The 14,537-nt window shown below is 29.2% G+C and overlaps 1 protein-coding gene across 2 annotated transcripts; it reads left to right on the plus strand.

Moving 5' to 3' along the window:
• Positions 1-5,976: 5,976 nt before the first annotated feature.
• LOC135140856 (uncharacterized) lies at positions 5,977-13,311 on the plus strand. Of its 2 annotated transcripts, none has more exons than XM_064071571.1 (2): positions 5,977-6,074; positions 9,872-13,311. In XM_064071571.1, the coding sequence occupies exon 2, from the start codon at positions 9,878-9,880 to the stop codon at positions 13,265-13,267; it is 3,390 nt and encodes a 1,129-aa protein (XP_063927641.1). In that variant the 5' UTR covers positions 5,977-6,074; positions 9,872-9,877; the 3' UTR covers positions 13,268-13,311. The 2 variants fall into 2 exon arrangements, with proteins under 2 accessions (XP_063927641.1, XP_063927642.1); XM_064071572.1 differs by lacking the exon at positions 5,977-6,074 and adding an exon at positions 9,496-9,638.
• The last annotated feature ends 1,226 nt before the right edge of the window (positions 13,312-14,537 follow it).

Raw genomic sequence — 14,537 nt, forward strand, 5'->3', positions numbered from 1 at the left:
TTTGTTTACGCGGGTGAGGAGGTTCGGGTTTGGGGTTACAATGAGGGAAATCGATGGTTGCTAGGGTGTCGATACAAACAAGTTTTGGTATTTAAAACGATATATTTATTACACGTGTTTCACGTATTTTTTTGTGGTACAATTTTGTGATACATTCTAAATAAATAAATTGGTCGAACTTTTACAATTTTTTACAATTTTTCGAATTTCAGTCTCGATTTTTCAATTTTTCGATTTTTTATTTTTCTCGATTTAATTTATCGTTTCCTCAAATTTTCGATTTGCAAATATTGGTTTCGGTTTTTATTTTCTTTATTTTTACAATTTTTCGATTTTGTTTTTTTTTGTTTTTTCAATTTTTTTTCTTCAATTTTGCGATTTGATCCGCTTTGCAATTTCACGAGTTTTCAAATGTTTTTTTAATTCTGAGATTTTTCAGTTTTTTTTTTATTTCTTCAATTTGTCGATTTGCAATTTTTCGTTTCGGTTTTTCTTTCATAATTTTTTCAATTTTTCCGCTTTTCATTCTTCTTTCAATTTTAGATTCTTCAGTTTCTCCATTTTTCAATCTTCTACACTTTTTGAAAATCTTCACCTTTTCAGTTATTGGATTTCAAAATTTTTTCATCCATTCGGTTTTTCAATTTTTAGTTTTTCGATTTAATTTTTCATTTCTTCAAATTTTAGATTTTAAACTTTTGGTTTCGGTTTTTACTTTCTTTATTTTACAATTTTTCGATTTTTCAGTGTTCTGATTTTATGATTTTTTTTAATTCTTCAATTTTTCAATTTGTAGTTTTTCGTTACGGTTTTTTATTTTCCTTATTTTTAAAATTTTTCGACTTTTCAATGTCTTGATTATGTGATTTTTGTTTTTTCAGTTTCAATTTTTTCAGTTTTTTGTTTCTTCATTTTTTCGATTTGCAGTTTTTCAGTTTTTCATTTTTTCAATCTTTTAGAATTTTCAAATTTTTATTTTTCAATTCCTAGATTTTTCAGTCTCTTCATTTCTTTAATTTTTTCAATGTTTCGGTTTTTGATTGTTCTGATTTCATAATTTCTCTTTATTCAATGTGAAATTTTTCGATGATTCAATTTTGCGATATGCAATTTTTCAGTTTCCAGTTATTTGATTTCTCAATTTTTTTGTTTTTTAATTTTTTTTCAAGTTTAGATTTTTCAGTTTCTCAATTTTTCAATATTTGGTTTGCATTTTCTTAATTTTTTTAATTTTTCGGTTTTTCATTATTGTGATTTTATAATTTCCCTTTTTTTTAATCTGAAATTTTTAATTTATTTAATTTTTCGATATATGTACAAGTTTTCAGTTTTGAGTTACTTGACTTTTCAATTTTTTTACTTTTTAATTTTTGCTTTTTTCAATTTTAGATTTTTTAATTTCTAAATTTTCCTCGTTTTCATTCTAAAGAAGTTTCCAATAATTATTATACTTTTTAAAAATTTTCACCTTTTCAATTTTACGATTTCAAAATTTTCTCGATTTTCCAGTTACTGGATTTTAAAACTTTTTCATTCATTCGATTTTTATAATTTTTCGAAATTTCAGTGTTCCGATTTTATGATTTTTTGTTTTTTCAATTCCAATTTTTTCAATTTTACGATTCTAGAACTTTTCCATTTTTCAGGTTTTGGATTTTAGAACTTCTTCATTTATTCGATTTTTCAAATTTTCGATTTTTTATTGTTCAGTTTTTCGATTTAATTTCTTCAAATTTTCGATTTGGAACTTTTGGTTTCGGTTTTTGTATTTTTTATTTTTACAATTTTTCGATTTTCCAATATTCCGATTTTATGATTTTTTGTTTTTTTTAACTTCAATTTTTCCAATTTTTTCTTTCTTCAGTTTTTCGATTTGTAATTTTTCGATTTTTCATTTTCTTGTTTCTTCAATTTTACGTTAAGAATCTCTTTCAGTTTTCAAATGTTTATTTTTCAATTCTTAGATATTTCAGTTTTTTTCTTCATTTCTTCAATTTTTCAGTTTACTATTTTCCGTTTCGGTTTTTTATTTTCTTAATTTTTTCAATTTTTCGGTTTTTGATTGCTCTGATTTTATAATTTCTCTTTTTCCAATGTAAAATTTTTAGATTATTCAATTTTTCGATATGCAATTTTTCAGTTTTCGGTTATTTGATTTGTCAATTTTTAGATTTTTTAATTTTTGGTTTTTTCGATTTTAGATTTTTCAGTTTCTCGATTTTTTAATATTTTACACTTTTTAAAAATTTTCACCTTTTCAATTTTACGATTTTGGAATTTTTTTCATTTTTCAGTTATTGCATTTCAAAATTCATTCGACTTTTTATTTTTTATTTTTTCGATTTAATATTTCATTTCTTCCAATTTTCGATTTTAAATTTTTGCTTTCGGTTTTTGTTTTTTAATTTTTACGATTTTTCGATTTTTCAGTGTTCCAATTTTATGAATTTTTTCTTTTTTTTTTGACTTAAATTTTCCAATTTTTTCTTTCTTCAGTTTTTCGATTTGAAATTTTTCAATTTTTCATTTTTTGTTTCTCCAAATTTACGATTCTCTTCGAGTTTTCAAGGATTTTTCAATTCTTAAATTTTTCAGTTTTTTCATTTCTTCAATTTTTCAGTTTACAGTTTCTTGTTTCGGCTTTTTATTTTCTTAATTTTTCATTTTTTCGGTTTTTTATTGTTCTGATTTTATGATTTCTCTTTTTTCAATACGAAATTTTTGGATTATTCAATTTTTTGATATGCAATTTTTCTTTTTTCGATTATTTAATTTTTCAATTTTTAGGTTTTTAAATTTTTTTTTTCAATTTTACGGTTCTAGAACTTCCATTTTCCAGCTATTGGATTTTAGAACTTCTTCATTTATTCGATTTTTCAATTTTTCGATTTAATTTCTTCAAATTTTCGATTTGGAACTTTTGGTTTCGGTTTTTTATTTTCTTAATTTTTTCAATTTTTCGATTTTTCGGTGTTCCGATTTTATGATTTTTTGTTTTTTTAACTTCAATTATTCCAATTTTTTTTCTTTTTTCAGTCTTTCGATTTGCAATTTTTCAATTTTTGATTTTCTTGTTTCTCCAATTTTACGATATGGATCTCTTCGCGTTTTCAAATTTTTATTTTTCAATTCTTAGATTTTTCAGTTTTTTTTCATTTCTTTAATTTTTCAGTTTACAATTTTTCGTTTCGGTTTTTTATTTTCTTATTTTTTTCAATTTTTCAGTTTTTCATTTTTCTGATTTTTTAATTTCTCTTTCTTCAATGCGAAAATTTTTGCTTAATCAATTTTTCGATATGCAATTTTTCAGTTTTCAGTTATTTGAATTTTCAATTTTTAGATTTTTAATTTTTGGTTTCTTCGATTTTAGATTTTTCAGTTTCTCGATTTGTTAACCTTTTAAACTTTTTAAAAATTTTCACCTTTTCAAGTTTACGATTTTGGAATTTTTTTCATTTTTCAGTTAGTGGATTTTTTTGATTTAATTTTCCATTTCTTCACATTTTCGATTTGCAACTTTTGGTTTTTATTTTCTTTATTTTTATAATTTTTCGATTTTTCAGTGTTCTAATTTCATGATTTTATTTTGTTTTTTTTTTAACAATTTTTCCAAATTTTTCTTGCTTCAGTTTTTTGATTTGCAGTTTTTCAATTTTTCATTTTTTGTTTCTCCAATTTTACGATATGAATCTTCGAATTTTCAAATTTTTATTTTTCATTTCTTAGATTTTTTAGTTTTTTTCAATTTGCAAGTTTTCGTTTTGGTTTTGTTATTTTTTCATTTTTTAAATTTTTCGTTATTCATTGTTCTGATTTTATAATTTCTCTTTTTTCAATTTGAAATTTTTGAATTATTGAATTTTCCGATTTGCAATTTTTCAGTTTTCAGTTATTTGATTTTTCATTTAAAAAAAAAACTTTTGGTTTTTACAATTTTAGATTTTTCAATTTCTCAATTTTTCATTTTTTGATTTGCAATTTTTCTAGTTTTTATTCAAAATATGTTTCTAATAATAATTTTTATACCTTTTAGAAATTTTAGCTTTTTCAATTTTACATTATTAGATTTTTCCCATTTTTCGTTTATTCGATTTTTCAATTTTTTTGATTTTTTTAATTTTTCAATTTTCCGATTTAATTTTTGATTTTTTTCAAATTTTCAATTTGCAACTTTTGGATTCGGTTTTTATTTTCTGTATTTTTATAATTTTTCGATTTTATGATTTTTTTGTTCTTTCATTTCAATTTTTCAATTTTTCATTTTTTTGTTTCTCCAATTTTACGATATGAATCTCTTCGAATTTTCAAATTTTTATTTTTAATTTTTTTCAGTTCTTCAATTTTTCAATGGACAATTTTTCGTTTTGGTTTTTTATTTTCCAAATTTTTTCAATATTTCGGTTTTTCATTGTTCTGATTTTACAATTTCACTTTTTTCAATATGAAATTTTTGGGTTTTTGGGTATAATTTTTCGATACGCAATTTTTCAGTTTTCAGTTATTGAAATTTTCAAATTTTAGATTTTTTAATTTTTGGTTTTTCTATTTTTTCTAGTTTTCATTCTAAATATGTTTCTAATAATTATTATACATACTTAAAAATTTTCACGTTTTCAATTATACCATTTTTTAAATTTTCCCAATTTGCAGCTATTGGATTTTAAAATTTTTCATTCATTCGATTTTTCAATTTTTCGATTTTTTATTTTTCAATTTATCGATTTAATTTCTCATTTCTTCAAATTGTCGATTTGCAACTTTTGGTTTCGGGTTTTATTTTCTTTATTTTTTCAATTTTTCGATTTTTCTGCATTGCGATTTTGTTTTTTTTTCATTTCTTTGTTTCGGTTTTTTGTTTTCTAATTTTTTCAATTTTTCGGCTTTTCATTGCTCCAATTTTAAAATTTCTCTTTTTTCAATGTGAAATTTTTGGATCATTCAATTTTTCGATATGCAGTTTTTCAGTTTTCAATTATTTCATTTTCAATTTTAAGGTTTTTTAATTTCTTGATATTTCAATTTTTGATTTGGAATTTTTCTAGTTTTCATTCTTAATATGTTTCTAATAATTATTGTAATTTTTGAAAAATTTTCATCTTTTCAATTTTAGGATTTTAGAATTTTCCTATTATCCAGTTGTTGGATTTTAAAATTTTCATTAATTTTAAAAATTCATTCAATTTTTCAAGTTTTCAATACTTTATTTTTCCGTTTTTCGATTTAATTTTTCATTTCTTCAATTTTTCGATTTGCAAGTTTTGGTTTCGGGTTTTTTGTTTTCTTAATTTTTTCAGTTTTTCGATCTTTCCATGTTGCAGTTTTTCCATTTTACAATTTTTTGAGTTTTCCAATTTTTTTATTCGATTCGTTTTTTCTTTTTTCCAATTTTTCGATTCATTTATTTTTTAGATTTATAAGTTTCTAGATTTTTAGTTTTTTCAGTTTTTAGATTTTTCAATTTTTTAGTTTTTCGATTTTTAATTTTCGATTATATCGAAATACAAAATGAAAACTTAAATCTAAAAATTGGGAATGTAGAACTTGAAAAATTGAAAAATTGTAAACTCGGAAAAACGAAATATCGAAAATTAAGAAATCGGAAAATCGGATAATTGGAAGATCAAGGAATTGAAAAATCAAAGATTGAAATTAGAACGAAAACGAAAAATTATAAAATCCAAAGAAACATTGAAAAAATGGAAATGGAAAGAAAAATGTGTCAAAATCGAGAAAATGAAAATGAAAAAAATCTGGAAAATGAAAAATAAAAATCAAGAACATAAAAATAAGGAGTGCTTATGCTCGGGAAATAAAAACAAAATACATTTCTATAAAAAAATCAAAAATTTTAAAAACTGTTATTACAGCTCCAACTGAATGTTTATTTGTTGTAAAACACACTGTGTGATTTCTGAACTGTGTATTCTTTTCAATGATATCATACATGTGGCCTTCAGGGTCGACCTAGTGAGTAAACAGTTGTTGTTGATATTTACGAAAAATGTGAATATCTACGAAATCGACTACAACATAGTGTTTAATTTTTTACAACAACCACCCCTACAGAAATTAAGGTACACACATTAACCTGCAATTCTTGTTTTGAAAAATCAACATAACCTCAAAAATAACTCTACTAAATGTGACCAATTTTACTAAATTTACCCCCACGTATAACACAATTTTTAGATTTTGTAATGAATATTTCCATTTGCAATTTCCCGAGTTTTCAAATTTTTATTTTTCAATTTTTAGATTTTACAGTTTTTTTTCATTTCTTCAATAAGCAATTTTTCAGTTTTCAGTTTTTCTTGTTTCTTCAACTTTCCGATATGAAACTCTTGGAGTTATCAAATGTTTATTTTTCAATTCTTAGATTTTTCAGTGATTTTTCATTTCTTCAATTTTTCAGTTTACAACTTTTCGTTTCGGATTTTTATTTTCTTATTTTTTTCAATATTTCGGTTTTTCATTATTTAATTTTTAATTTCTCTTTCTTCAATGCGAAAATTTTTGATTAATCAATTTTTCGATATGCAATTTTTCAGTTTTCAGTTATTTGAATTTTCAATTTTTAGATTTTTAATTTTTGGTTTCTTCGATTTTAGATCTTCCAGTTTCTCGATTTTTTAATCTTTTACTTTTTTTAAAAATTTTCACCTTTTCAATGTTACGATTTTGGAATTTTTTTCATTTTTCAGTTATTGGATTTCAAAATTTCTTCATTCATCCGATTATTCAATTTTTCGATTTTTTATTTTTCACTTTTTTGATTTAATTTTCCATTTCTTCAATTTTTCAATTTGCAGTTTTTCGTTCTGGTTTTATATTTTCCTTATTTTTACAATTTTTCGGTTTTTCATTGTCCTGATTGGATGAATTTTTGTTTTTTCAATTTCAATTTTTTCAGTTTTTCGTTTCTTCAATGTTTCGATTTGCAGTTTATCAATTTTTCATTTTTTGTTTCTCCAATTTTACGATATGAATCTTTTCGAATTTTCAAATTTTTATTTTTCCTTCCTTCGATTTTTTTTCATTTCTTCAACTTTTCAATTTGCAAGTTTTCGTTTTGGTTTTATTATTTTCTTCATTTTTAAAATTTTTCGTTTTTCATTGTTCTGATTTTATAATTTCTCTTTTTCAATGTGAAATTTTTGAATTATTCAATTTTTCGATTTGCAATTTTTCAGTTTTCAGTTATTTGATTTTTCAATTTTTAGATTTTTTAACTTTTGGTTTTTACAATTTTAGATTTTTCAATTTCTCAATTTTTCAATTTTTGATTTGCAATTTTTCTAGTTTTCATTCAAAATATGTTTCTAATAATAATTAATATACTTTTTAAAAATTTTAGCTTTTTCAATATTACGTTATTAGATTTTTCCCATTTTTCATTTATTCGATTTTTCAATTTTTAGATTTTTTTCATTTTTCAATTTTCCGATTTAATTTTTATTTTTTTCAAATTTTCAATTTGCAACTTTTGGTTTCGGTTTTTTTTTTCTGTATTTTTACAATTTTTCGATTTTTCAATGTCCCGATTTTATAAATAAATAAATAAATAAATAAATAAAGTTTATTGCCCAACAGAACTACACATTCCATTTACAGGACAATTATAAAGAATATAAAAACAATGACAACAATTCAGAATCAAAGAAAATAACAAATTAATAAATTAAATGCATAAATAATCAAAGATCTCACTATAATGAAACATAAGAACAGTAACTTAACTTAAATAAAATTAAAATAGAAATAAATGAATGAATGAATAAATTAAAGCCGAAATAAATACCTACATTTATCTGCAATATCAATTTATGATCTTTTTGTTCTTCCATTTAAATTTTTTCAGTTTTTTGTTTTTTCAATTTTTAATTTTTTTGTTCCTACAATTTTAATTTCTTTTGGAATTTGCAAATTTTTATTTTTCAGTTCTTTTTCAGTTTTTCAATTTTTCAATGGACAATTATTCGTTTTGGTTTTCTATTTTCCAAATTTTTTCAATTTTTCGGTTTTTCATTGTTCTGATTTTACAATTTCACTTTTTTCAATATTAGATTTTTGGATATAATTTTTCGAAATGAATTTTTCAGTTTTCAGTTATTTGAATTTTCAAATTTTAGATTTTTTAATTTTTGGTTTTTCCATTTGAGATTTTTTAGTTTCTCAATTTTTCAATTTTTGATTTACATTTTTTCTAGTTTTCATTGTAAATATGTTTCTAATAATTATTATACATACTTTTTAAAAATTTTCACGTTTTCAATTACACCATTTTTTAATTTTTCCCAACTTTCAGCTATTGGATTTTAAAACAACTTTTTCATTCATTCGATTTTTACAATTTTTGGATTTTTCTGTGTTGCGATTTTGTTTTTTGTTTTTTCATTTCTTTATTTCGGTTTTTGTTTTCTAATTTTTTTCAATTTTTGGGTTTTTCATTGCTCTAATTTTAAAATTTCTCTTTTTTCAATGTGAAATTTTTGGATTATTAAATTTTTCGATTTGCAATTTTTCAAGTTTTCGATACTTATTTACTTATTTTTCGGTTTTCCGATTTAATTTTGCATTTCTTCAAATTTTCGATTTGTAAGTTTTGGTTTCGGTTTTTTGTTTTCTTAATTTTTTCAGGTTTTCGGTTTTTCATTGTTCTAATTTTATAATTTCTTTTTTTGCAATGTGAAAAAATGCAATTTTTCAGTTTGCAGTTTTTTGATTTTCCAATTTTCAGGTTTTTTAATTTTTGGTTTTTCGATTTTAGATTTTTCAGTTTTTCGATTTTTCAATTTTTGATTTGTAATTTTTCGAGTTTTCATTCTAAATATGTTTCTAAGAATTATTACACTCTCTAAAAATTTTCTCCTTTTTAATTCCACAATTTTAGAATTTTTCCCGTTTTTGGGTTGGATTTTATAACTTTTTCATTCATTCGAGTTTTAATTTTTTCAGTTTTTTAATCTTTCCATGTTACAGTTTTTCCATTTTACAATTTTTTGAATTTTCCAATTTTTTGATTCGATTCGTTTTTTCTTTTCTCCAATTTTCGATTCATTTTTTAGATTTTCCAATTTTTAGTTTTTCGATTTTTAATTTTCGATTATATCGAAATATAAAATGAAAACTTTGCAAAATCTAAAAATTGGGAATTTAGAAATTGAAAAATTGAAAAATAAAAATTGAGGAACTTAAAAATCGAAAAACTGTAAAATCGGAAAAACAAAATATTGAAAATTGAAGAAATCGGAAAATCGGATAATTGAGAAATCCAAAAATTGCAAACTTGAAAAATTTAAATTTGGAAGATGAAGGAATTGAAAAATCAAAGATTGAAATTTGAAAAATTGAATAAACGAAAAATGATAAAATCCAAAGAACATTGAAAAACTGGAAATGGAAAAAAATGTGGCAAAATCGAGAAAATGAAAATAAAAAATCTGGTTTATTTGTTGTAAAACACACTGTGTGATTTCTGAACTGTGTATTATTTTCAATGATGTCATACATGTGGCCTTCAGGGTCGACCTAGTGAGTAAACAGTTGCTGTTGATATTTGCGAAAAATGTGAATATCTACGAAATCGACTACAACATAGTGTTTAATTTTTTACAACAACCACCCCTACACAAATTAAGGTACATAGATTAACCTGCAGTTCTTGTTTTGAAAAATCAACATAACCTCAAAAATAATTCTACTAAATGTGACCAATTTTACTAAATTTACCCCCACGTATAACACAGGTTACCAATTGCAACACCCCGAAAACACCCCCCAACCACCGCCTCTTATTCCAAAAACAAACCAAAAAAATAATCCCGATGTATTCTTGGTTGCCTACCGCTAAAACCGCGCACTTTTTTTCCAGCCAAAAATGGACGTGCCCACCTTCGTCGACAAATTCCACACCCTCCAAGGAACCACCCTCGCCGACAAACAAAAAACCTTCAACTCCCTCCTCCACAACATCCCCGCGGACCACGACACACTCCTCTCCTCCCTCACCCCAACCACCCACTTTGAAACCCTCCTCAAACTCCAACTCCTCCTGCGCCTCAAACGCACCCCCGACCTCCTCCAAGTCCTCAAAAACGAGCACGAACTCCTCCCCGCCAAACTCCTCAAAAATAAGTGGTTCTGCCAACAATTGGCGGCAACGTTGGACGACAACAGCGCCGGTTTCGTCGACGCGGTGTTGCCGCACACTTCGTACGTCATCAGACAACGAATAATAACGAAGTTAGCCGTGTATGGTACGAAGCTAGACACAGTATACGAAGAAGTACGTACTCGATATGGCGCCCATATCGCTGCACCCCTCGTGGTGGCTTGCACCCCGTCAAAAATCGAACAAGTTTTGACCAGTGATAGAGTTGACTTGACGCCGCTTTGTCAGAAGTTGCTCTACCAGAAACAACCCCAACTTTTCACCAAGTATGCCAAAAACGTCGAGGATTCGGTTTATCATTACGTGGCGAGGCGCAACCTCGAGGATTTCGTTGAACTGAACAAAAGCGGGTGTGTTGGAGGGGCGTTGGGGAAGCACTTGACCAGAAGACTTCTGACAAGTGCCAAAGAGGTGGTGATCGCTCAAGCTGGTAACTTCAGTTGCGTCATACACCTAAAAACGGTAATCAAGGTGTTGACGGACCACGAACTCAAACAATTTTTCTTCAACTGTTCGCCACAAACCATAGACAGCCACAGGTCGTATTATTCAAATATTGGATTCACGGCACTCACGAAGGCACTAGGGACCCGATACTACCGGCTTTTGTTTGACAACGTGGCCACAAAACACAACAAGAGTCTCTACGACTTTCCCAATTTGGTTGACAATAAAATGTTGGAAACGATGGAAAGTGAAGAGAGACTTAAGTGGGTGTCTATTAAAAAAAAAAGTGGGACGTCGGAGGACGATTTGGTGCCTTTTTTGAGACCAGAAGATGCTATTGGTTTAATCAAGAAGAAAATTAATGTTACGTCGTCGATTTCGACGAGGGAGCAACTCGTTCGGGACTTAGTCAAGACTTGCCAAGTCAATGGGGACTTAAACGCTCTGGCTGAAGTGGGCGAATACGTGTGTTCTAGACACAGAAACGACAATGAATGTGTCTTAATCAGTTTCGTCGGCTCGATAGAAAGTCTTTTCTCGTTGGAGAAACTGGGGGAACGCCATTGGGGGTCCATCAATCAGATTTTAAAGATTGTCAAAGTTGATTGGATAAGGGGCAATTTTGACTTAAAATACATCGAGTTTCTGTTTCGGGAGAAAAAGTTAAGTGATGAGAAAATCCGCGATTTTTATGGAACCAAGAACGAGTGGTACCGGACGGAAATTAAAGAACTACGTAAAGTGTTACTGTTGAAGTTCATCGATTTAGTACCACAATTCGAAAAAGAGAACTTAGAATACACCGACTTGAAGTACCTAAAGTACATCTTGGATTGGAATAGTCAAGCGGATAAAGACAACCAGATTCGTCTTTCTGATCACCCTAGACTTATCCAGTCTTTGCAAAAATCGATGACGATGGCCATCGAAGTCGACTCTTACATCCCCGAACTCCACCTGCTTTCACCCATTCTAACCACCCTAATTTGCACTAAACGACAGTCGGATCTTCGAGCCGAAGCCATCCAGAACTACTTCACCACGGGGTTCCGCTTCTTCAACCAAAACATAGACATGTGGTTGCTGAAACACCAACCTTGGGTGATCGACAACCACCTGGACAAGTTCCTCGAACACCTATTCCACGGTTTCACCCCAAACCTCTCCCTCCTCAACTACATAAAAACATTCACTCCCCCGTCCTTCCAACGCAAAGTCGTCAACCACGCTTTAGCCAACCTCGCCAAATTCGAAAACATCGACGTCATCTTCCACGTCCTCGTCATCCTGGAACCCCCACAAGCTTTCCTGGAACACATCGCCCCTTTTTATCCCTCAGGCGACAAAGTCCTCGACGAAACCGACGACGATCGTCGACAAAGCAACGTCGCTGTAGCAATAGCAAGCAGTTTTAAGTACGCCACAAGCGTCCAAGTCCTACCCAAACTGATACAGTACTGCAAGGGCGACTTTCTGCGCTACTCGTTAGAGTCCCTCTACTACTTGTTCTACCACTCGCCCGAAAACCAGCTCAGTTCGTTCATCAACGACCTCTCCTCCAAAGCCGTCTCCGTCCGAAAACACTCCATCTTCTTGACTTGCATCGTGGGCAGCGTCGCCGACGTGCAAAAACTGGTTACGCGTTTCATCGAAAACGAGCGCAACGTTTCGGTGCAGAAGCATCTGTTCACCGCGGCTTTGAAGTACTTCATCAGGAATCCGTCGGACGAATTCTGGCACTGCGTAAAAGTGTGTATGTCAAAACTGGACAAGAATGACAGCGAGAGCTTCGACTTGTTGGTAAATATTGGCCGAATCCCCCATAAATACCAAACCCAGCACGTCATCTTCGTGTGGGACATTCTAAACAAGAGCGAAAACTCCAGACCGAGACTACTATCATCCATACCGGTCCCAGTTTTCACGGAACTCCCCCTAGACTTTCTCCTCGAAGTCATCACCCACAACTTTTTCCAAACCGAATCCAGTTGCGCCAACGTGATTGACAATTTCGTGGTGACGTCACTCACCCACAGTATCCACAAAAACCGCGTTCTAGACACGGTTTTCCAGCTGATCAAAACCGTGAAAATTTCGGACTGTTCATTACCCGACGAAGTAACCAATCGAAAAAAATTGTCCTCGTTCGTGGACAATTTAGTTAGTAGTGTCACATTGTCCGACGACTATACAATCCTCCCCTCTTTTTCGCAGCGTTGGCACGACTTGTTTTCGGTCACGCAGGCCATGCAAGAACACTTGCGTTTGTCTTTTGCACTCTTGTATCTACAAAGCGGCAAAGACTTGACACAATTCGCGACCGCTGTGGCCGAGTTCTTGGATAACTTAGTTACGACGTACGGCGTAGTCGTCGTCGATTGTTTTGCCAGTGTGTTGAAGAAGTCGTTGATGAGTTTTCTGTGTTGTTATAAAGAGAGTAACGAGGACTTGTTTAAGTTCGTTTTGTACTTGGTCGGGAAAGATAATTTGGTTTTTTATTTGTTGGCTATTAAGTTGTTACCGGAGGAGCCGCCGGAGGAAGACGCAGCCAAAAAGTTGTTCGAAGAAGTCGTCCGGGTGTTGAGACAAGTGCCTCAGGAGTCAATACAGATGTTGATGAATGTTTATGTTATGGATTTGGTGCTTTAGAAACGCTTACAGTTGTATTTTCACAAATATTAATGCTATATGTATACGTGATTTTTTGTTAATATTGCCAAATACTGTATAAATACTATAATAAAATATATGCAAAAAAATAATAGTAATAAATTAGTCTTAATATACATAGTTTGTTGTGAAAAGATGACTACGTATGTTAAGAAATAAAGGGCAAAATATAAGCCCCGCCCACCCACCCTGCCTCAATTGTAACGATTTTTTTATTTGTTGTGAGCCAAGAGGGCGGAGCTTAACTGCAAAATACTTATTTCTTTACGAAAAATTCCCATGTAAGACATGTTTTTGAGCAGTAAAAAATACTATCTATATCAAAATTGAAAGCCAGGTTTTTGTTTTCTTTTCACTCAACACATATAGTTTGCTTTAAGGCCAGTTTTTTTAATTTTTTACTATACCTCAGTTCCGACAAATAAAGTCGAAAATATACCTAGTACGATTTCTAAAGTTTTGTAAGCTGAAAACAGTGGTGAAAACCGCGTTCCAAAATTTCCATAAATAACTGACATGTTGATTTTTTTAAATACGCGTTAGGAAAATTTCAACAAAATTTAAAAAATATCTGATAATAAACAGTTTAAAAAAAACTGCTCTCGCATATTATATAGAGAAAGGTGTGGACAAGTTATATTTAAAACAAAAACAAAGACTTTGCAATTAAACTCCGCCCTCTTGGGTCACCATAAATAAAAAGGTAGGGTGGGTGGGCGGGGCTTATATTTTGCCCTTTTTTTCTTAATATACATAGTCATCGGTTTTAAGTTTTGTTGTGAAAAGATGCCTATGTGTCTTAAGAAAAAAAAAAGCAAAATATAAGCCCCGCACACCCACCCTACCACAATTGTGATGATTTTTTTTAATTTCTCGTAAGAAAACACGGATTTCGCAATTAAGCTCCGCCCTCCTGGCTCACCATGAATAACAAAAATCATCACAATTGAGGAAGGGTGGGTGGGCGGGGTTTATATTTTGCCCTTTTTTTTATTATACATAGTCATCTGTTTTAAGTTTTGTTGTGAAAAGATGACTATGTATATTAAGAAAGAAAAGGGCAAAATATAAGCCCCGCCCACCCACCCTACCGCAATTGTGATGATTTCTTAATTGCTCGTAGGAAAACAGGATTTTGCAATTAAGCTCCGCCCCACGACTTACGACAGGTAAAAGAAAGTCATCACGATTGAGATAGGGTGGGTGGGCGGGGCTTAAATTTGCCCTTGTTTTCTTATTATACGTAGAC

Source organism: Zophobas morio, unplaced genomic scaffold (assembly GCF_036711695.1).
Source record: "Zophobas morio isolate AGI-343-1 ecotype UQ-CSIRO unplaced genomic scaffold, CSIRO_AGI_Zmor_V1 ptg000041l, whole genome shotgun sequence".
Taxonomy (NCBI): Eukaryota; Metazoa; Arthropoda; class Insecta; order Coleoptera; family Tenebrionidae; genus Zophobas; species Zophobas morio.